Source organism: Miniopterus natalensis, chromosome 8 (genome assembly GCF_054644295.1).
Source record: "Miniopterus natalensis isolate mMinNat1 chromosome 8, mMinNat1.hap1, whole genome shotgun sequence".
Classification (NCBI taxonomy): domain Eukaryota; kingdom Metazoa; phylum Chordata; class Mammalia; order Chiroptera; family Miniopteridae; genus Miniopterus; species Miniopterus natalensis.
This window is the reverse complement of record NC_142088.1, coordinates 18,875,413-18,897,645: the sequence shown is the minus strand read 5'-3', so window position 1 is coordinate 18,897,645 and position 22,233 is coordinate 18,875,413. Positions and strand designations below refer to the sequence as shown.

Here is a 22,233-nt window from a genome sequence, read left to right as displayed (position 1 = left end):
TTTGACTACTAAAGCACTGTGGCGTTAAGGAAACTTAGCACAGTCCAGTCTTTTTATAGATGAGAAAACCAAGGCCCAGTAAAAAGACCAGAGACCTATTCAACTCCCTACAGGTCCATTCGTTGCCAGGCCATGCACGGTCTTGGGATTCTGCCTTGGTGTCTCCTACCTAACTAGGAGTGAGTATAAATGTAAAAATTCAGAGTATTGAGCTGACTGCCTGGGTCTGGATTCTGGCTCAACCACTTCCAAGTTGTGTGACTTTAGGCAAGCCATTTAATACCTCTAAACTCAATGTCTCCATCTAGAAAATGGAGATAAAAAGAATATGTAACACACAGGGTAGTTGTGAAGATTGAATGAAATGCTGCATATAAGGTGTTCACAAGATATGATCTCTAGGAAGTATTTGATATATATTAGATATTATTGTGATGCTTATTTTGATGATAGGAAGATTAGTCAAGTGGAAAGAGGAAAGAAGGAAGGGGAAAGTGTGTTCCACCACTGGTTTTGCAAGTCATTTGCTTTGTAGCCACACTGACAAACTTGCTAAATCTTCCTCTGCCTCTATGTGCTCACCTCTGAAAGGGAAATTCTGTAATATCTGCCTGCTCCATAGTTATAGAAGGAATGTGCCAATGACGAGATTGTGAGCAAAATACCCTAAGCACTTGAGAACAAAAGCTCAATACAATGTCTGTTAGACTTCCATAAGCAAACAAGAGAAATCATCTCTTGGTCCATATAAAGAAAACAAGAACCTTGATGTAGAGAAGCAGCTGCACAGGTGAGGGTCTGAACAACCTTGGAACGCAGCAGTGAAGCCAGAGACTCCAACTGACACTGAGCAGCCCTTCAGGTAGCTCACAGAATCAGTCTGCATTGGGGCCCCCTTACAGGAGGCATCTCACCATCACGGGCAGGAACTGTGCTCCGTTAACAGGATCTACAGTGACCAAATGAACCAAGAACAAAAGCTCAAAAGGTAGTAGAAGGAATCTATTTCCACTCCTTTGAGCACTGAATAACTTTGCTGCCTTTCCAAAAATAAGAGCCGACACTATGGCCACTCCATTGAATTCCAGCTAAGCCCGCTCTGGAAGGTGAGGGTGAGAATGGGGGCAGGAGCAGCAGCGGGCAGGCACTCCCTTCCAGAGCAATTGCTGCACGGCTAATTGCCGTTCTCACAGCTGGACTGAGCTTTCCAAAAGGCATCCTTCAACCCCAAGCTCTGAGCTCTCTCCTCATGCTCTGTCTTGCCAACCATACCCCCATCAAAGACAGTTTACAGATGAAAGGATGTAGCTACAGTACATACATTTTGGCAAACATCGCAACCTGAAATAGAGGCATTTCTAAGGCTCCTTTGTGAAGATCACCACAGGCCCACGGTCAGTACCACAAGAGCTAAGCCTTCTATAGACAGAGAGGCAGCCTCCTTGCCTGAATGTCCGAGCAGCAATTCTTCCACAGTTTATTTTTGCTCCTCTTACTAGAAACACGGGTCCTTTGAAATTCCTGATAAACAGAGTCTACTTCCAAACAGCGAGGTTAGTAAGAAATATGGGGAGCTACTACCTAATGCCTATTTGGCATCATCCAGCATATGTTCATACACACACCCATCCCTTTACAGCCACAGCCCAGGCTGAGGTAAGTGGGAGCTCATGGTCAAGGGCCTTCCGAGAATGAATTATTTGAAGTGCATCATGGCTGGAGTTTAATGGCCAACACCACAAAGGTACCAGAAACGGAATTTGACCCGGTTAAGCAAACCTCTAGTGGGTCATAGGAAATGTGAGCCAAATGGCACTGCATTAGATACTTTACGGTGAGGAAAAGCAAAACAGAAAGGATGAAACATTTGGGCAGTCCCTATCAACCAATGAGCTAGATGAACTACATCCACCGCTGCCCTGCTTTATTATAAACCTGTTACACTTAGATTCGTTACACAAAAAATGAACTATTTCCATATGTGGAGTAGGCACCTGCAACTCTGATATATCTGATATTAACCCTGTAAGCCTTGGCTCTGTAGTGGAATAACCTGGAAGCTTTAAAAAACATTTAAACCCAAGTGGACACTGGTTTAACTGGTCTGGGGTTAGTGTAGAGAGGGGTGAAAATTCACTGGGCAAAGGAATGAAAAGCAACCCTACGTTTCCTTTCCTCACTAGGGACCTTGTGAAAATTAGACCTGCTTCATCCTTTAGCTCTAAAAGGACTTTTTAAAAACCTCCCAGGAGCTGACTTTCTTCCTAACTGCTTATCACAATATTCAGTATTTTCTGTTTAAATCTGTACAACATTACAACCTCACTGTCTATCCAATCCCCTCAAGAAATTTAAAAACGCTTCCAAAAAGATTCTTCTGAGTTGGCACATGACCACTGCAGTCCCTTTATTGGAAAGGTGTCAGACAAAGCCATTCACATTTGATGCTTTCTACATAAAATCTCAGTTCTATCATCCATCCAGCTCCCGGTCGTGTTACCTCAATGCCCCTCCTTTACTCCCACTCCATTTGTTATTATTTAAGTGACAGTACTTTTTTTGAAATAAGACTCGAGTTATAATTGGGAGCGTTTGTTGTTCTGTTTTGTTTTTCACAACAGTGTCCATTTTCCAGGTTACCACACATTATTAAAAGGGGGAAAGGGATTAAGTTACATATATAAGCCCTCTCCAAGATGTTGACTTAGGGCTCAGACAATTCCAAACATCCATCTCGACTAGCTTTAACAATCACTCGGTACAACCCTAGAGTTTTAGAGTTGAGGAAACCAAGACCCTTTTAGGATACAAAATTCTAAGAGCCTATGCTCCTAGCTTTGGTACAAGGCCTGGGGCTTGACTTTCAATATGACCCTCAGGAAATGTCAATAAACCCATATTCAGAAATAGATATTGCATATGGCTCTACATTTATTATGTTAATTATCTCTAATCACTTCCGAATGTCAGACATGGATGCTGTTTCCTGGCCATTACGGACAGACATGTGTTATCACACTGTATACTCATTTGTTCTAAAAGGGCCACCAGCCCCTGACATGTCATTAGCTAAAAGCACAACAGAACTTAGTAAAATTCAAACATGTTTTATAAACAAGGTTGTAACAAAATGGGTAAATACAAATAGGGACAGTTCAGTATTCAAAAACTTGGAGGACTTTAAATTTCTTTCTCTCTCTCTCTCTTTTTTTTTTTGGCAATTGTATTCTAGTTTTATATCGCTTAATTTTGAACATGCTTACTCTCCCCTACTGGAGTCAAGCTCATCCAAGGCAGAATCTGGACCCAATTCAACTTTGCATCACCCAAACAGTATTTTGCACATAACTAGAATCAAGGAATGAGGCATTTACTGTGAAATATTTTCCATATTTTAATATAAACAAAGAAAACCCCACAAGGTGTGATTGGGTGCATCTACCAGCTCAATCGGGAATGGTTTCGCTATAAAATCAGAAGTCACTCAGATCTCCCAGGGCCACTGCTGTTCAGCTGTAACCTCACACATGAAAACATCACACATGTGGTGGACAAGGCAGCTGGAAGCTGCTCTAATGGAGAGCCCAACAGACACAATACACTTAGCAGGACCAAGTTCTCAGGGTCACACCAAAATACCAAGTAAGGAAACCAAAAGGAACTCAAGGCAGTAAAAATAATTCTCCAAATCAGCAGCAGAAAATAAAGGCAAAGTAGGGGGAGGAGCAAGGTCATGACCAATGTTAGGTAAAAGCATGTCCTATTAACTGCAATACTTTATTTCGGGAACTCTTTTTTTATTGTTGACAGTATTATAGATGTTCCTCCCCCTTCCTCCCCCTCCACCCAGCCCCCGCCCCACCCCAGGCCTTCACACTATTGTCTGTGTCCATGGGTTATACATATATGCATATAAATTCTTTGGTTAATCTCTTCCTTGCCCCCGCTCCCCTCCCCTTTGAGATCCATTTTGCTTAGCATAATAATCTTACACTAAATTGAATAAGGATGTTTTCTCATGTGGATGTCAAGGTAACACACAACATAATTGGGCAAGGAGTGTTTCTTAACTTGTCAGTGTTACCTGTAACTTTAATGATTACATACTGTCACTCGTTCAATGAATCTAACAGCATTAGTGGTTGTGGAGGTTCCTAATCACTGTACTTGGCAAGATTTGGCAAGTTGGGTTAAAAGGTCTCCACCTGTTTATGCAAAGCAAGCGCTAATTGATTTTGCGAAAGCAAACGGATTTATTTGTAGAGACTAAATCTCCACCCCTCACCCTTCTGGCATCACTCAGGTTAAATTGGGGAGCTGTCCTAAACTTTCAGCAAATCCCAATTGTAGCACACATGGAGCTGACATAACTGAGTGAACCAGAATCAGAGGCGATTTCTGCATTTGCCAATCTCAGTGTCCAACAAAGGTGATAAAAACCCCTTACTGGCTACTACAAACTCCAGAGATAGGGGGCATCTACTAACCCACATGGTCAGCTATCCTACTAACATGAGCCAGTTGGGATGGCCAGAGTTAACTGCATTCTTCTTTCCCCAACAGACACGGAGTGATTAAAGAAGACTGCAATGCCTTCTTGTACTCAAATTTTAAAACACAGGAATTCTCTGAAGGGGGAAGAATCTGAAGATATATAAGAGAATGGCTACTAAAAGCCCCATTAGGACCCTCTCTAAACTCTTCTCGTTTAAGTGGACAGGCAAATAGCCCCCACCGGCATTTATGTTTAGAATGGGCTGGGAGGGAGCAAGAGCCCACATTTGAAGGCTGAAGGCTGAAGGTCTCTGACATACCCATACATAAATCATTTCAGAGTGAGGCTGTCACAGTGCATCTTCTGCTCTGCCCTTTAAATGGATTGGACCCCAACATCACATTCTCCGTCAGGGTAAGAAGTGGGGGTGGGAGTTTCATGGAGAACAAAGAAGTCACCACTTCCTTAATAACCCCCCCCAACGCCCACTGAAGACAGATGTATTAAAAATATCTGCATTGTGACATTCAGCCACTTTGAGATACCAAACTGCAAACAGGTTGACCGAATGATAATGTTTGAGAAGCCCTACACCTACACAAAGATGTATCTATTGAAAAGAACACGGGGATGAATCTATCAAAGAAAGGCTAAGTGTGTGATTGATTGCATTCACATGTGCTTTCATTTGTAAAGCTACCTTTATTTAGTGATTGCATCCTTACACAGAAAATTTGGATAACGGGCAGTTCTAATTTTTTTTTTCATATACCAAGACACTGTTTCAAATAAAAAAATACATAGATTTATGGTAACTGAAGAGCACACAAATCACTTTTTTTTTTTTAAAAGCAGCAGCTATTTTATCCTTTCAGTGTGGTTAGCAAGGCTCCTTTGTGTCTACAAATTTCCCTGGGTGGTGCTGTTGCCAAGAAATTCTAATTCATGACAAGGGTTTCTGCAAATTGGGGAGAGAGGCAAACCTGCGGATGCAGGGACCCTCCAGTGTGCTTTGTCTTTCTCGCTGCTCCGGCCTATAGAAGGCAGTGTGCAAAGGCAGGATCACCTTATAGAGGGAGAAGCAGTGTAGCTCACAGATCCAATTCCATCCCTAGCACCATGAGGCTGTTCTTGGAAGGCAACCATTTTTGTAGGTTGTCCCCTAGAGATGCCTCATACCAAAGGCCCTTGTAAAAGTGTTTCAGGATGTCTGCAACCAAGTTGAAATTGCAGTGCTATGGGGACGTTTTAGTTCTTACAGTAGCCAAGTATGCCATTAGTGTAAAACAATGGGGAAATGGGGGAGGAGGGAGGAATATTCTATGATTTATTTATTTGTTTCCAGTAGCAGTGGAAAATTTTCTCTGAGCCAAAGGGAGGCCTGAAACTGACCCCATCTGCCAATTATGAATCAGCATTAACAACAAGCGTAATTCCATAAGAGTTTTCAAGTAAACATACCACGCTCCTCAATGGCATGAAGCACAGCTAAGTGCAAATAAGACTCAGCATAGCTAAGTGCAAATCATTACTTGACCTGCACTTATGGAATAGCAGGCTGGGTATAAAGAACATACTCAAATTCTAAAAATCTTTGTAGCTTCCTAAAGACAAACAACCAAGAATACTGTATCAAATCCTTTTTATTTATAAGTCAACAGTGGGTCCGGAAAAATCATGACTTCTATTGCCAACAAAACTCATGAACGGCTCTCCCTTTATCCATCACCAGGCAGTACCCTACAAGCTACTCCAGCTTCTGTCACACCTTTGACTTTTTCCTACTTTTGCTCAGACAGCTCTTGGAAAATTTTCCTGCAAGTTTCCAAAGAGGTTAAGGCTGGTAGCCTTAAGACTTGTGCGTCAGCTGAATTCCATAAAATAATAGACCACATAAGCACAGTGTAATTTATAGTTACATGACAGGCAGAGATGATGTTACTTGGGCCAAGTGCTTAAGTATGCAGTCAGAGCCCAGGAATGGAGAGCAGTTAATGCAGGAAGTCCATCTGAATTTTAAAATTATACTAGAAATGATTTTCAGAGTTGGAGTTATATGTGGATAAGGCATCATTGTCTGAAAACTGAAAGTCAAAATATGAATCCATGACAGGAGGGCCATCATAGGCTCACTGACTATTAAGCAGGACAGTTATCCCAGACCCTACGTTTAAAATAAAATCCCCAAATAGTTCATCTTCAATTTTCAAATGCACAGATGTTCTTGGGTTTATCATCCAAGCCATTCTTTCTCTACAAATGAAATCAAATCAGATTATTGGAATCTCTGTATTTTGCTCATCTCCTTAAGGCCAGGTACACTGTTCATTTTCAGAACATCTAATAATTGGTCCGTATTTGACCTCCAAAATCTGATTACTCCAGAGCATGAGGAAACTTCCTCCTGCCTGGGGTTCTTTGTAGCAACCTTCTTGAGCCTTTTTGAGCAAAGGAGTCTCAAAATTTCACCATCTGATGGTTGTATTTGGAACCAACAGTTGCATATAACCATCCCCCCTCCTTACACTAAGAATGGGCAAGGGGGGCAGGGAAAGGGAGGAAGGAAGAGATAGAGGTTGGAGGTTTTGTCATCAGTATGAACTTAAGAGTCAGAGTCACTGTTATATAGAGCAGTTGTGACTATAGAGTCCCCAGCAGAAAGCTCCTCGGAGCAATATGCTATTTAGGAGTGCTTCCTCACAAGTTATGTTTCGGTATGGACTATGTGTATGCCTCTGACATAGCTTGGCAAAAGGTTTTAAGATGAGGGTAGTTGGCAGTTGGAGAGGGTTAGGGCAAGACATACAGAGGGAGCTGTACGGGGGGAAAATTCCTTTGCCTGCTGATAGAAACTATGAAAGAGGTTCCTTGAAGGGGGTGGACTGAGCCCGGAGGGAGGATGGGGGTAAGGAAAAGCTGAGAAGGCTTCTGAGGAAACAATAGATCTACTACATCCCCTAATTATCAATCCAATGATGTTTCTTTATAGATCTAGACTTTCTCCTGGATGGTCTAACCTGATCTAGAAAAGCAGGTTTCCTCTGGAGAGGCCTTCCCCCAAAGCAGGCTTTACTACTATGAAAACTTGAACCAAAACAAAGTTGTGTGATTCATCAGGAGGGAACGTTGAAACAAATAAAGCCAAGTTTCTTCTCTCCAACACTGTTTAACAGTTAGTCACAAACAAGAGCTGCCTTAGGCAGGCTGACTAAATCAACAGATTCCCTTCCTAACCTGTCTAGACAGTTGTTAATACCCAACCATTTGACACCAGTGGACTGACAGTGTGAAATGAAGGCTATTTCAGAAAATGAAATTCTAGCATTTCAGTTTAATTAGGATGTGAGATAAAAGGAGGAAGAAGGTGTCCTGAGACCCTTCATGAGATAGTCTTGTTAAGGATGGGAGAAAGGATTCACTGAAGAAACACCTTATGCTAAAAACGTGAGAACTGTGTGCGCATTTAGAGAGAGAGAGACAAAGTCAAGGATATCTGCCACCCTCCTTGGGCAGCAATGCATGTGTGGACACACAGACACCAGAGGCCAATACCTGGAGGAAAACTGGCAGCCTCTAATCAGGGTCAGCAGCAACTAGTAACAATGGTACAGTCAGAGGATCAGCTTTACCACTCGGCTGGTTGTACCAGAAGCCAAACCTCACTCTCTAAAGCAGTAACTGTTACATCCCAGCCTCAAACTGGCAAATCCTGCTTTGGATCCTGGCAGAGGAAAATCAACCGTTCATTAGCCTTAACAAGCTGCTGTCACGGAGCGGAGAAGTTACAAGAGCAGCCACACACCAAGCCTCTCACAGCCCTCCCCAAGGGCAAGCGGGCTTCTCCAAGATGGACTGTGCAAGTCCACACTTCCGATGTGTAAATCCAGACCGTTTTCTTGGACTTTCTTTCGTGCACATTGTAGAATTTTCAAAAAACACCCATGTCCCCCACCTCCCACCCACCATCTTTCCTGCAGAATGTCCCCTCAGCAGCTCCTAATCTTCGCTGAGAAAACCAGTTTCCATAGCAGATCTCTAGTACTTTTCACTGACCAGCACTTTATTCCACTTCACAAAGCCCAGTGAACTTGTCACCAGCCCCACTCTGCCCTCACCGGGACGCCTAGCCAACTTGGCATTGGTGCCCTTCAGCATCCTAGGAGTTTCTTAACTAGTCCTCTAAGACAAAGTCAGAGCCATGGAAGCACACACTGTCCTTTGTCGGAGGCTGTGCTGTCTAACTGGAGAGGGACCCCAAACAACAAAAAAAGAGAAACAAGGACACACGGTGAGGGTGTTTTCTTTCTGGAGGCTTTGCACCGGGGAAACCCTCAGTGCACGGTCAGCGTTAGACGGACACGTCTCCGTGCTCCTCCGAGATATCCCTGAGTATCTTTTGTCGCTGGGCTCCTCTAGCTGCTGCCCACCTTCCCATCTCAAAATCAAGTTCCTATTCTTTATTGACACTACCCCCCCCCCCAACCTGACGGTCGTCAGCACCAGCGGAAAGGGATGAACCTGATTTAAGGTACCGAGCAGGTAGAGCCCGCGCACGGAGGGGCGCGGCGCGGGATCTTGTGAGCCACGGCTCGTAAAACCCTAAACCACATTCCCACTCGGCTCCTCCGAACCCCAGAAGTTAGCCAGGGCTCTGCTGGGGGACACTGAGCCCGACAACGTGTGCGCAGGGATGTGTGTTGGTGACTGAAACGCAGGCAGCTCGCCCGGCTGCTCCGCTCGGCACACTACGGGGTTAGGGGGCGGGTGGAGAGGTAAACGCGGATGACTGCTTCCGAAAACATTTTAAACAACAAACAGCCAAAAACGGGGGGGAAATCAAACAAACCAAAAAAATTCAAACCCGAAGCCCACACCAACGCAGCCCCGGCGTCTCCGCCGCCACCGCACGATTTACACAAGTAATTTAAATCATTCACCTGCTGCCAGGTCTCCTCCAGGGATGGCAAAGCTGAGAAGTAGCCGGTGTCGTGGACAAGTTGTAGCTCCTGGAATATACTATAACTAGCCAACACGTCCATGCTGCTGCTGCCGGGCAAAACGGGAGGAGAAACCCTCCCCCGAACACAGTTGGGTCTGTTTGTTTGTCAGTCTGTCTGGCTCACCCCCCAAGAAGGCAGACATCCAGTGGCCCTTTTGTTTTGTTTTGTTTCAGTCAACTAAAAAGGAAAAAAAAAAAAAAAAAAATCAATGCAGGAGAGAGGGAGAGAGGAGGTGAGAGAGAAGAGAGTGAGTGGGGTGGATGGAGAGAGGCATCCAGCGTGTACAGTGCAGACGGCTGCCAGGAAAAGGGGACTTCTCCACGGGAGTAACAATTCCCTTCCAGGGCTCTAATCACTCCAGCTCGTGGATCAGGAAGGGGGATGCAAACTCACTGACACGAAGCTGCCATCTATTTCTGCAGCGCTGTTCGCTCCTAATGCAATCTTTGCTCTTTATTTTGGGAGGTTGCATTTTTTTTTTTTCTCGCGATCGCTTCCCTCCCCACCCCCCTTCCCTTCCCTCCCCACCCCACCCCCACCCCATCCTTGCTAGTTTGTAGTCTCTCCCCCCTCCACCTCCTTTTCTCCTCCTCCAGCTCTTCCCCCTCCCCAAACTCCCTCCCTCCCCCCGGCGCTCCGCGCAGCCGTGGGATCTCGGAGGAGGGCGTCCATTAGGCCGCTTGTGACCATGTAAGGTAAACAGGGGGCTCATGAAGTCACTGAGGACCAATGGGCAGCGCGGAGCGGGGCCCGAGGCGGGGCTTGGCCCGGGCGGCGAGCGCGGATTGGCCCGCCGAGGATCTCCCTGCTGCCTTACAAGGCGGTGCGAGGCGAGCTATTTTTAGAGGGCTATATAAGGGGGCTGAGGCTGCTGCTCCGCGGGCCCGGAGCGCGAGCGCCAGGCACGGGGAGGGTCATGGCGACAGTCGCGCCGGTACCGGGGACGCCCGGGCAGCCGGACTCGGGCCCAGCACCGACCTCAGAACCTCGCCTTGGCGCCTGGTGGAGCCTAGGGAGCCCGGAGCTCGCGCCTCTCGGAAGGTCGCCGTTCCGACGCGGACGCGGCCGGTCGGGACGTGCCAGTCCAGAATGCGGGGTTAGGATGCCTCCTGGAGGCGGAGCGGGGCGGCGGGCCGGCCGAGAAGCCGTCGGCGGGGAGAGGACACTTCCCGCCGCTCCGCCTCGCTCCTCGGCGCGGGGGCCTCCGGAGCCGCGAGAGGGGCCGAGCAGGGGGAGGTCCTCGCTTACTAAAAAGTAAACCGAAAATGAACCCCAAAGCCGCTTCACAAATTCCCCACGGGCTGCCGGGGTGCAGAGCACACGCGCTAGAGAAGAAAGCGCTACACAATGGCACCGAACAAAAGCGAGCGGCGTAGGCACCGCGGCCGCCCCGCCCCCGCGCCCGCGCCCGCGCCCGCGCCGCGCGTCCCCGCCCCGCGCGCGCCCGCCTGCGCGCCGCCGCCCGCCGGCCCCCTCGGATGCCCCGCGGGCACCGGTGGGGACTCCGACTCCCAGTTAGCGTTGATTGAGGGGACATTTCGCTTGAGTGTGTATTTAAAAATACAGGGAGCCTGGGTAGATATGGGGCGCACAGGGAGCCGGCAGCTTCCTAAGGGGTTTAAACGTGACGCTCCCCATGTGGCTTCGGGGTGTCTGCCAGGAGGTGAAACCGTATTGCACTGCGGAGCTGGCATGAAGAGATGTATAGATAGCGAGCCTTTTATCTCAGGCGAAAACCTTGCACAAGGCTTGTGTTAGGGTTGACCAGTTGTTTTCTTGACCTTAAATGGTTAGTGCAGTTCGAGCGTCCCCCAAATGTACTGTGAGCTGAACTTCCACTTTTGGAATCATTGCAGAATTCGGCACTTATTCAGCAATGAGAAACTTAATTCTTCCCGTAATGGAAGAAAGACATCCACCTTAATGGCCTTTCTCACCTTTCTCTCCTTCTGACTATGTGGGACTCCATATCACAATGTTTGAAAGACTCTGCTTTCTAGAGAGAGCACAATTTGAAATTCAGTATTTGCTAGGGGAGATTAAACAGGAATTACTAGGATTGAGGAAAGTCTGGTTTGTTTACCTTTTGGTATCTGGAATTCTGTTTATCAGACCTACAACATCCATTGTATAATTGGTGTAGAGTATATGCATGGAATGCATGAGGATCTTGGTATATTTAGCATTATGTATACACATTTGTGGCGCTAGATAAATGATATAAAAAGGTTAAACATCATAAACGAATAAGATGATATGATAGCACACGTATGTGTTAGCACCAGCGTGAGAGGGCAGCTCTGCCGCTCTGGAAGATGGGATGGGCCTTTCTCAGAAGTGGGAAATCACTTAGAGCCATCACATGCCGATTAATGAATGCATTAACTTGATCCTTGTGGTCATTGGTGCTGCGCTTACTGTATGACTTTGAGCAACTTACTAGTTCAGACCCTCTGCCTACCCATCTCAGAAATAAGAATAGTGGTATGTACCTTGCCTAGTTGCTATGAAGAGTCAAAATAATGTTAGTAAGTTACCTAGTGCTATTAGGTGAATACCAAATGTGAGCCATTGTTATCTCCTGGCTTTAGCAAAGTAAGCAAAATAATATCTCAACTAATCGGACCCGTGGAGGTACATATCAGAGTCTTGGAGAGGGAGGGGGGAGGTAGAAGCCCCTTGCCAATTTGTAATACCAAACCCACCCCATGCTGTTCCTGTTGTGTGTGGGGATGGGGAGGAGGCCATTGAGAAGCACTGGGACAGAAATCAAGTTCATGGGGAATGTACTAGGGGAAGGAGAGGAACTCAGATATAGGAAACTCCAGAGGCAAAAGACCAAAGCCTACAATTTGATGTTTGAGGCTCAAGCAAACTTAATTTTTGTTTTAGTGTTACATGATTACCATTTGTTTAGCAAAATATGACATACCTGTTAACTTGTGAATTTGAAGATTTTACAAATAATAGTTAATATTTGTTAAGCACTTTCAATGTGCTGGGCTGTATGGGCATGTGAACATTTTCATCCTCATGACAACCCCGAGATAGGTATATTTATTACCTCCAAATTTATGGATGAAGAGACCCAGGCTTAGAAATATTACATTGGTCAATCAGGGTCAGATACCTAACAGGCAGTTGAGCAGGGGTTCAAATCCAGAAGCATCTGACTTTCAAGATCGTGTGCTGCATGGGGCTCTCTGTGCAGGAAAAGACAGAGTTTCTTGCTTTTAAGTAAAGATTTCTTTATAAAAATTGCCTGGGTGTGGAGAAGGGGGGCTTTCATGGAGGTTTTCCCCATGTAAATATCAGCCATCTAACTTACAGAACTCAACCAGAATTTGACAATGTAAATTATGAAAACCTTATGACTTTTTCAAAACTTTACAGGATATTTTAGAATTCACCCTGAGAGATTTACACAAGGTGCTCCTAAAAGTACATTTCAATATTAGTCACATTTAGCTACTTTTTACAGCCTAACTACTTTTTATAGCCTGAAGACCCTGGGTGCACATTGCAAAACACATGCAAAGGTTCTGAGTGTAGAAAATAAGCAACAAATTAAGATCACAAGGGAACTTTGGCAGTCAAACAAACCCAAAATAAACAGCACTGCTATAACTACTGCGTATTTTTTAAAATATATTTTTATTGATTTTTAGAGAGGGAGGGAGGGAGAGGAGGGAGAGGGAGAAGCATTGATGTGAGGGAGAAACATCAATCTGTTGCCTCTGGTACCGGTGACCTTTTGGTGCACTGGAGGACACTCGGACAACTGAGCCACACCAGCCAGGGTTATAACTACTGCATATTGAATGCCTTCTCTGTACGTGACATTTTACACAGGTTCCCGTCTGACCTCCACCATAACCTTGCTCAATACCGTATATGTCTGTTAAGTGGCAGTAGCAGATTCAAGTATAAGTCTGACTCCAAGTTGACTCCAAAGTCTGTGTCCTCTCTACATAAGTTGCTTTTGGAGACACTAATATTATTTTTAATGTCACCCTTTGGAAGTGATCCTACAGGAAACACCTAAGAGTAAATAGGTTAACCCCCAAGAATTAAGAAATGATATTTTATGAACAAAAGAGTAAAAATTTAATATGTAAATAGACACAATTGAGGCATCAGACACTTACTACTAGAAAAGTTCTGTTTCATTAGTATAGGAAGTCTTTATTAGCACTGAGTGATTAGCACTGGTAAAGCCTTAAAGTAAAGCCACTTAAAAAAGGGACCATGTTTCAGAGCAATCAGTGGAAAAAAAAGGCTTGCTGGGGACTTTAAAAAAAATAAATAAAACTCAGCGTTATTAAAATACATTTATTCTATTCTACATTGAACAAAATTTACATTGTAAGTACAACTATGTCCGAATATAGAATGAATAAGTAATAAATCAAGGAAATAGTTATTGGCTTCATTTTTTTCTGCAAAATGTGAAGCACCTTATAACGTGTTTTATTTCGTATTTGACTTTTACACCATAACAAAAAAGAGGGTCATTTTGTAAGAATGTTTGAAGGTTTCGTCAGTGTTCCCAAGGGTCTCAATTAATTCTTTGATATGCAAAGCATCTTCTTTTGTAAAGCATCATTTTAGTTATCCCTGTTAACTTTACCTTCCTGTGTTTGTTTAACTCTAGATCCTCATTTGCTGGCTGTTTTACCAGCTTCCACTTTCCTTGATATCATGAAACCTTACACCTTTTGCAAGATTTGCAATTTTGCTTTGCAATGGCATCAAAAGTATTTGCATTGTATTTTAAATGTTTACTACCGTAGGGATGGGGAGGCGATGAGGGAGAGTAGGTATCCTGGGGTTTAAAAGAGATGTTTGAATAGGGTACTAATTTATAAGTTGTCATATCATTAATAAATACTTTCATGAACTAATGACTTTTGTTTCCCTTCACAGTCTTACTATAGTGGAGGAATGTGTGAACTTGGGAAACCTACTTTGATTGAATCATAGAAAACAAGAGTGTCAGAGAAGGGGAGGTTGGTAAACAAATCTGTGAGAGACATGGTTTGAATCTGGAAGAAAATGTATGTGGCCATACATACAATGACATACATGCACACGTACAACCAGAGAGTTGTTTCATGATTGAAGAGAAAGATGGCAGCTTCATCAGGGTTGTCATGTCCTGGATAAAATATTCCTCAAGAATACACATCTTTTGTTTTCATTCTGTACTCAGCTCATAATTGGGCTTCCCACTTGTTCTGCCTGCAGGGAAAGAATGTGCTGGTTACAACCACAGGAGCCTGGAGGTCACTGTTACAGTTCTGGTTGTTATTATCAATACAAAGAAATTTTAGTTATAACTGTATTCCTTGGGTGTTTAGTTAGCATGGGTCTGACTCCCTAGGTGTGTCAATTTTGAGACTGACCTGTTAAGGTTTCTGGACATATGATGGGAAAAAAAACAAACCCTCTTGCACTTGATTTCACCAAAAAATCTTGGCAGGTTGCCTGCTGATCTCCAGAAAACATCTCAGTCTTGCTATTGACTTTTCAGAATTCTGTGGGTATGTTATAGTTTAATAAACATTTATTTTTTAATAAAATCTTAAAGCCAACCCTGAATGTTGAATTTTGCATTATAATTGGGTCATACAAAAGGGCTTTAAAGGGGGGCCTGGTGTGCATTGCTGGTGATGGGCATGTTTCTCTGACTCAGGTTGTCTATTACTTAACAAAAATTGACTTCCACAATGATAAAGGCAAGGAATAAAGAATTCAGCAGAAGTTTACTGTCAGGAATGTCCAGCCCAGAACTTAGAATGTTGGACATGCAATGCCATTATGACTTGTGATGCATAATTCCTGTGGAGATTAGTGTCTGAGATCACTTTTCCAGCTTGAGCTACCAGCACTTAGAAGTATCAGTATCCTCTAATTTAGAACAAAATCATTTTAATTTAATCAGTCATTCAACATATATTGTACAAAACATTTGGTCATTTAACATAGATTATCCAAGTGCACAGGTTGAAAATAAAATGGTAAACACAGACACATTACCAATGTCAGATAGTAATACTGTATCTCGGAAGTAAGGAAAGGCCTTTGAAGTATCTAGTTCAGCCTTTGCAGATCCATACTTCCCTCTGCAACCTTCCTTCTAGGAGATGCCCAGTTGCTCCAATGATGGGTAAGTCCCAGGAGTGTGTGTTACGTGTCACTGAATTGGCTTTGACTCCTGGTGACCCTATGAATGAGTGATGTCCACAACATTTTGTTCTCAACAACCCTGCTCAATTCCTGTAGACTCATGCCTGTGGCTTCTCTGATGGAGTCAATACATCTCTTCTTTTCCTGCTCCATGTGTTTTCCAAGTTTGATTGTCTTTTCCAAAGAACCCTGCCTTCTCTTGATGTGCTCATAGTAAGACAGCTTCAGTTCTACCTTCAGTGATGTTCCAGGCTTAATTTGCTCTGGAAACAATTTGCTCAATAAACCCTTATGACAAAATTATCCTGGCTGGCTAATTTTCCCCCTCTAAGAATAGCATCGCAAGCTATCCAGGGGGTTCTAGACAAAGACTTTGGGAAAGGGACCAGAAAATGAGAAAAGATTTTTAAATAATAAAAAGAAGTCCTTTGGCTATGTAATGGTAGAAATGCCAAGACAGTTGTGAAAGTAGTGAGAAATTAAGTTGCTAATGTTTGGGAATCGTTACCCTCTGCAGCATGTGAGGCACAGTTTGTAGGATTGGGTTGAGCATTGTTTGTTGTGACATGTTGAGTACAGCACAGCATTACTATTATTATATTAAATATCACTGTCAATGTTTTATCAGAATATCATTTTTCTTTTAAACGTGCCATTTCCAAAGGGTTTGGTACCCAGTTAATGGGCTTTAACAGCAGAATGCATCTCCGATTTTGTAATGGAAATCAATGGGAGAAAAGATTGATTTGATAGAAAGTCTCTGTACTTCAAACTTTGCTGACAGTAACCATTCCTTTAAGTGAGGGATACCTATCCCACAAGTGCCCAATGATGAGTTTTCATGTGTACGATAGATCTGGGTAGTTTGGAAGATGGAGTGTCAGCAGCAGTTTTTTGCTGACGGGTTGTTCATTTGAATTTCACTGAATTTTCTTTGCCAGAAGGACGCTTATAAGAATGGTTACAAGAGTTAGCCGAGTAAGGTATTAATACTGGTTACTGCTTTTCTCAGGAGTAAGTGAGGCAAATGCCCTGGCCTTCCATTTAGGCAGTTTAAATGGGAAAAAATGCTTCAGCGTCCACCTCAGAGTGCTTCCACACCCTCTGCCAGCTCTCAGCTCTCCCTAAGCAAACGTGGTCATGTTTTACACTAGGTTATTTCATTTCGGCCTCTCCCAAGTTGGGTCTCATGTATGACATGCTTTTTTCAGTGTGGGTCATTTTTGGGAAGCTAGGGAAATCCCATTTGATGAAGGCCAAAGAACAACATAACTCAGAAAGGCTCCCTCCCTCCACCCAGTTTGCCCAAATGTGAAATTCTGCCCAGCTCCCAAAAGAACCTTTTTTTTTGCTTTTCTGCAATATCAATTCTTGGTTTTTGAGAGATGTCTGTGTTAAAATCCTCCCTGTCATTTCTGTCCTTTCCATGTGTTCCTGTGAATCATTGCCCTTTTGAGACTATAAATTCCTAGGGAACACTTGTCTGTGCACCCTATAGCTAATCTGTTTTAGTACACATAAACTTTTTAAAACCAACTTAAAAAAAGATCACACAAAATATTTTTAGTAAAATTTTAAAATAATATTACTCTTTTTTCAGTATTGTTTGGACATGTTTGTGCTGGCTTCTGTTAGTTTGGCCTAAAGAGGAGGAAAGGGTATTACCTCGAATGATATCAAATGTGGTTGAAAGAAAATAGAATATCTAAGACTCCTAGCAAAAAAAAAATCTGTAATTAAAATGACCAAATCCTACATAAAATATATGAGAAACATTGGCAAATAACCCACTTTATGGAGGGATTAAGAGATATTTTTAAAATAAGACACTTCTTGGTCTATCAGGAAATAGCCATTGATACATTTGCTACATTTTAAGACAGACTATAATATTAAATATTGTAATATTTCACAAAGTGGTGTAATAACAGACTTTTCTGGGAACTAGTAACTTTAGCCAAAGGAAAGCTGAGGGGAAAAAATTTATTAAATTGCAGCCCTGGCTGGTGTGGTTCAGTTGGTTGGGTGTCATCCTGTGCAACGAAAGGTTGCTGGTTCAATTGTGGGTCAAGGCACATGCCCAAGTTGTGGGCTGGATCCTGGGCTGTTTCTCTCTCTCTCCCTCTAAAAAAAATTAATAAAAAAATCTTTTAAAAAAATTATTAAATCTCAGTTTCTTTCACACTGTCTTGGGGTAAAGGATATCTTGATGCTAAGTGACATTAAAGATCACAGTATAGAAAGATCTACTTTAGTAGCTTGAAGGTAAGTATTTGGCAAACTTGAATTTCCCCTTTCTAATTTGTCTTTACCATAGCAATCTTCTGATCTGTAATTTCATCTTCTGAGTAGTCTTATTTATATGAGATTGCCCTTTTTGAGCACATATATCAACTTTTATTTATTTACATACTTGTTGCTTTTTTCTTCTGCTTCTAGAAGGAAAGTATGAATAAAGACACTAAAATACAGGAATGGTAATACAAAAACTGTTAGCAATAAAACCAAGACAGAAGTCAAGTACCAAAAGATAAGGGAAGAAATATAAGAGGTATTCATTATTATTCCAGCTGTGTCTCCTATTAAACATGATAAAGCTATGTTGTTGTTTATAAATTGGTTTCTTGTAAATTTGCTTCATGTGAACTAATGCCCCTAGAGCACAGAATCTCACCTTTGTGAACTTAATCATTTGGTTTTTAACCTAGCAAGCCTAAGCTTCATATTTTTCAGTTCTGCTGGACCCACTAAGAGGTGCCCAGGTTGTCTCATTTAAAGCCATATAATTTCATTTACTCAACAATCATTAAGCAACTATTCAGTCAAGCAGTAGGCGAGGGTCAGAGGCTGTAGGGATGAATGAGATATGATTCTTGAGTTTCTGGAAATGACATATTAACTGAAAACAGATTTTAAAAAAAAAAAAAACCTAACTGAAAATCAATGTGGGTAATATGGCAGACTAGATTATTGGGACAGACTCCCTCTATAAAAACAACCAAAATGTTAGGACATGAGCATTGAGCTGACAGGATAATAGGAATTATGGGACTAAAATCTAAGGGAAAGTGAGATTTAACCTTGCTTCTGGCAGTGAGCACTGTTAAACTCAACATTCCCAGCACTGGCTGTATATTAGAAAGAGCTTTAAAAATACTGTTATAGGGGATGTGTGCTTCCAGAAAAGGTAGACTAGCAGATGTTGGATGAACCCCACTACCACCCTGAGAACAACTAGAAAATCTAGACAAAATATAAAAATTGCATGATTAAAGTACTGAAGAAGTAACAATGAAGCAAGAACTTGCCAAACCTAGGTCCTGAAAAGATAAGCCTAAAGAAATAAGCCCCCAAATCAGCATGATTTTATCCCACTGAAGTAATTACCAAAGAAAAATCTGAGAGGCTATGAAAATGATCAGAAAACACAGCTGAAACGGAAGATGAGCAGTTTGCAGTAATTCAAAAGGCTGGGGTATCAATACTGGAGTTTAGAATCCTCCAAGCAGTTGGTGGGATGGGGAGAAGGGGGGTCAGAAACAGACTGTCCCTTCCTTACCAGGACTGAAGTCTGACTGAGATTACTGCAATACCTAATCGGAGTAAGGTATTGATTTGGAGTAATCCAAGTCAAGCTGCGTCAAAAAGAAGAAAAGAGTAAATCGCTGTAAAAAGATAATCTAGAACCTTGAACTAACTCTACAATGTCCAGCACTTATTTAAAAACAAACAGGCATAAAAAGGTAAAACTCCTGCACTAAAATTTAAAAAACAGATAATAGAAGCAGACTCATAAGAAATCCTGGTATTTCATTGTCAGACATACACTTTAAAATAACTATCCTGAAATAATCAGGAAATTAAATGACAAGGAGAATTTCAGCATAGAACTGGAGAACAAAAGAATAAAATATAATCGTGGAACAAAAAAATACAATAATCGAAGATAAAAATGTAATGGAAGGGTTAGTGCTGGTTAATTTTGTGTCAGCTTGACTGGATCACGTGGTGCCCAGATAGCGGCCAAACATTATTTCTGGGTGTGTCTGCAAGAGTGTTTAAGAATTAAATTAGTATTTGAATCAGTGGGTTCAGTAAAGCAGTTTACCCTCCCCAACGTGGATGCCAATCACCATAAAACAAAAAGGGGGAGAAAGAATTTGCCCTTCCTGCCTGATTGCTTGAGCTGGGACATCCATCCTCTCCTGGCCTGAGCACACCTGGCTCTCAGGACCTCAGACCCAGCCTGGAATCTATGTCACTGTCTCCCCTGATTCTCAGGCCCTCAGACTTAAACTGAATTGCACCACTGGCTGTCCTGGGCCTCTAGCTTGCACATAGTAGATTGTGGGAGTTCAAAGCCTCCATAATTGCATGAGCCAATTCCTTATAGTAAATCTATAGTTGGTTCTGTTTCTCTAGAGAACCCTGACTAATACAGAGTTTAACAATAGATTAGACACAAATGAAGAGAGAATTGGAAGTTGGTTAGAAGAAAATATTCAGGCAAAAGCATGGGGATGCACATAGGACAAGGTGAAACATTCTCGTATATGTATAATTTGATTCCATAAAAGAAAACAGAATTGGACAGAAGCAATATGTGAAGAGGTAGTGACTGAGAATTTTTCAGAATTGAACAAAAGATATCAGATCCATGGATTACAAAGAGCTATAGACGCCCAAGATAGATAAATAAAACAAAACTATTTCTAAGCAATTCATACAAAAATTGCTGACAACCAAAGAGAAAATCTGAAAAGTAAGTAAGGCAAGAGATATTTTACTTTCATGAGTACAAAAATAAAACTGAATTCTTTATTCTCAAAAAACATTAGAAGCAGAAGACAGTAGAATGACATATTGAAAGTACTGAAAGAAAATAACTACCAATTTAGATTTTCATATCCACTGAAAATGTCCTTCAAAAACTGTTGGCAGATCCACTCTAAAGTAATACTAAGAAGAGCTCATCAATCAGGATGATGAACCAGATGAAGGTGTAGAAATGGAGTGGAGGTAGGAGTGAGTATAAATATTTATTCTATAAAATAATAATAAGGTTTTTATTATAATAATATTAGGCTTTAAATTATGTGGAATTAAAATAGCACAGAAGTAGGGAAGTAAATGGACCTGAAATATTCTACCCTTTCATGGTCCCAGGTCATGAAAAAATTACTATTGTGTATTAGACTTTCAAAAATCAAAGAGAAATATAATTTCTAAAGTAACCACTAAAGAAAAAATTTAAGAATATTAAATAACAAGCTAATAAAAGGAGGAGAAATAAAATTGTTAGTAAATGAAAGGAGAGAAAAAGAAATAGAACAAGTAGGACAAATAGGAAACAAATAGTAAGATGGTACAGTTAAACCTAAATACATCACTTATTTCAATAATTGCAAACAGACTAAAATGACCAATGAAAAGACAGTGTCAAATTAAATAAAAAACAAAATTCAGATATAATGAAATTTCCTTTTTTGTAGATCAGAAATGGTCTAATATTGACACTTTACATGCTTTGACCTGAAATGTATGTTGTTTATAAGAGCTACTTATTAAAATATAAGGGGGAAAAAATGTTGAGAGTAACAGGAAGAAAAAATAAATTATGCAAATAAAACCAAACAAAGGTGGCTTAGATCTAAGACTATTAGACAAATTAGGCTTTAAGTTAATAAACAAACTAGACATAAAGAGGATATTTTATACTATAATAGTCACCAAAAAGGTATAACACTTCTTCATCTGTATTATTATTATGACCTTAAAATGATAAAGTAAACTAGAAGAATTATAGGAGAAGTAGAAAAATCTATAATCATATTGATAGAGTGTAATTTTTTTGGTAACTGAGAGAACAGACATAAATCATTAAAAAGATAAAGGATTTAAGCAACAAGATGTCTACCTAGTTGTCAAACAGAAAATATGGCACTTAGTGCCTATAGAAAACATTTTCAACTCCATGTGGAACATTTACCAAAATACCAAATTAGATCATATATAGTAGCACTGACAACCTGAGACCTGTGAGAAATGCAGACGGACAAGCCACACCCCAGACCTACTGAACTGCAATATACATTTTAATAAAATCCCCAGGTAATTTGTATGCACATGTTTGAGAAGCATTCTTATAGGCCAAGGATTCATGACCTCTCTTTCTCTGAACTTGTTGTAAAGCTTAGAGCCAATTCTATCTGGGCACACCCACCTACCTGACTGCTATTTACTCTGAGAATATGAGGTTGTTTCCTGTGGTGTCACTTCCACTTCATCAATTAATATCTTCTTATTGGTAAGAATTTGATTCAGGGGAATGGCTGTTGACCTTTCACTTCCTCTAATTTCTAAGAGAAGCCTATTTCATTCCAACTTTTCTTCATTCCCAAAACATAAAAGCTGAATTATTTCCTCTTTAATTATCCTCTTACATCTGAATAGACTGTCGTTTTCAAAAGTAGTTTCATGTCTGCTGTTTTACTTGGTGGTCCTGACAACAGTTCTATGGATGTAGCTAGTGTTAAAATGTTAAGTGCA

The 22,233-nt window shown here is 41.7% G+C and overlaps 1 protein-coding gene across 2 annotated transcripts in view; it reads right to left on the bottom strand.

Moving 5' to 3' along the window:
• Positions 1–10,008, bottom strand: part of KLF7 (KLF transcription factor 7) — an 85,979-nt gene extending 75,971 nt beyond the window's left edge. For both annotated transcript variants that reach the window (XM_087819622.1, XM_016196706.2), the window contains exon 1: positions 9,433–10,008. In XM_087819622.1, coding sequence (XP_087675748.1) covers positions 9,433–9,534 — 102 coding nt within the window. In that variant the 5' untranslated portion in view covers positions 9,535–10,008. The remainder of the gene's footprint in view (positions 1–9,432) is intronic.
• Positions 10,009–22,233: the final 12,225 nt, after the last annotated feature.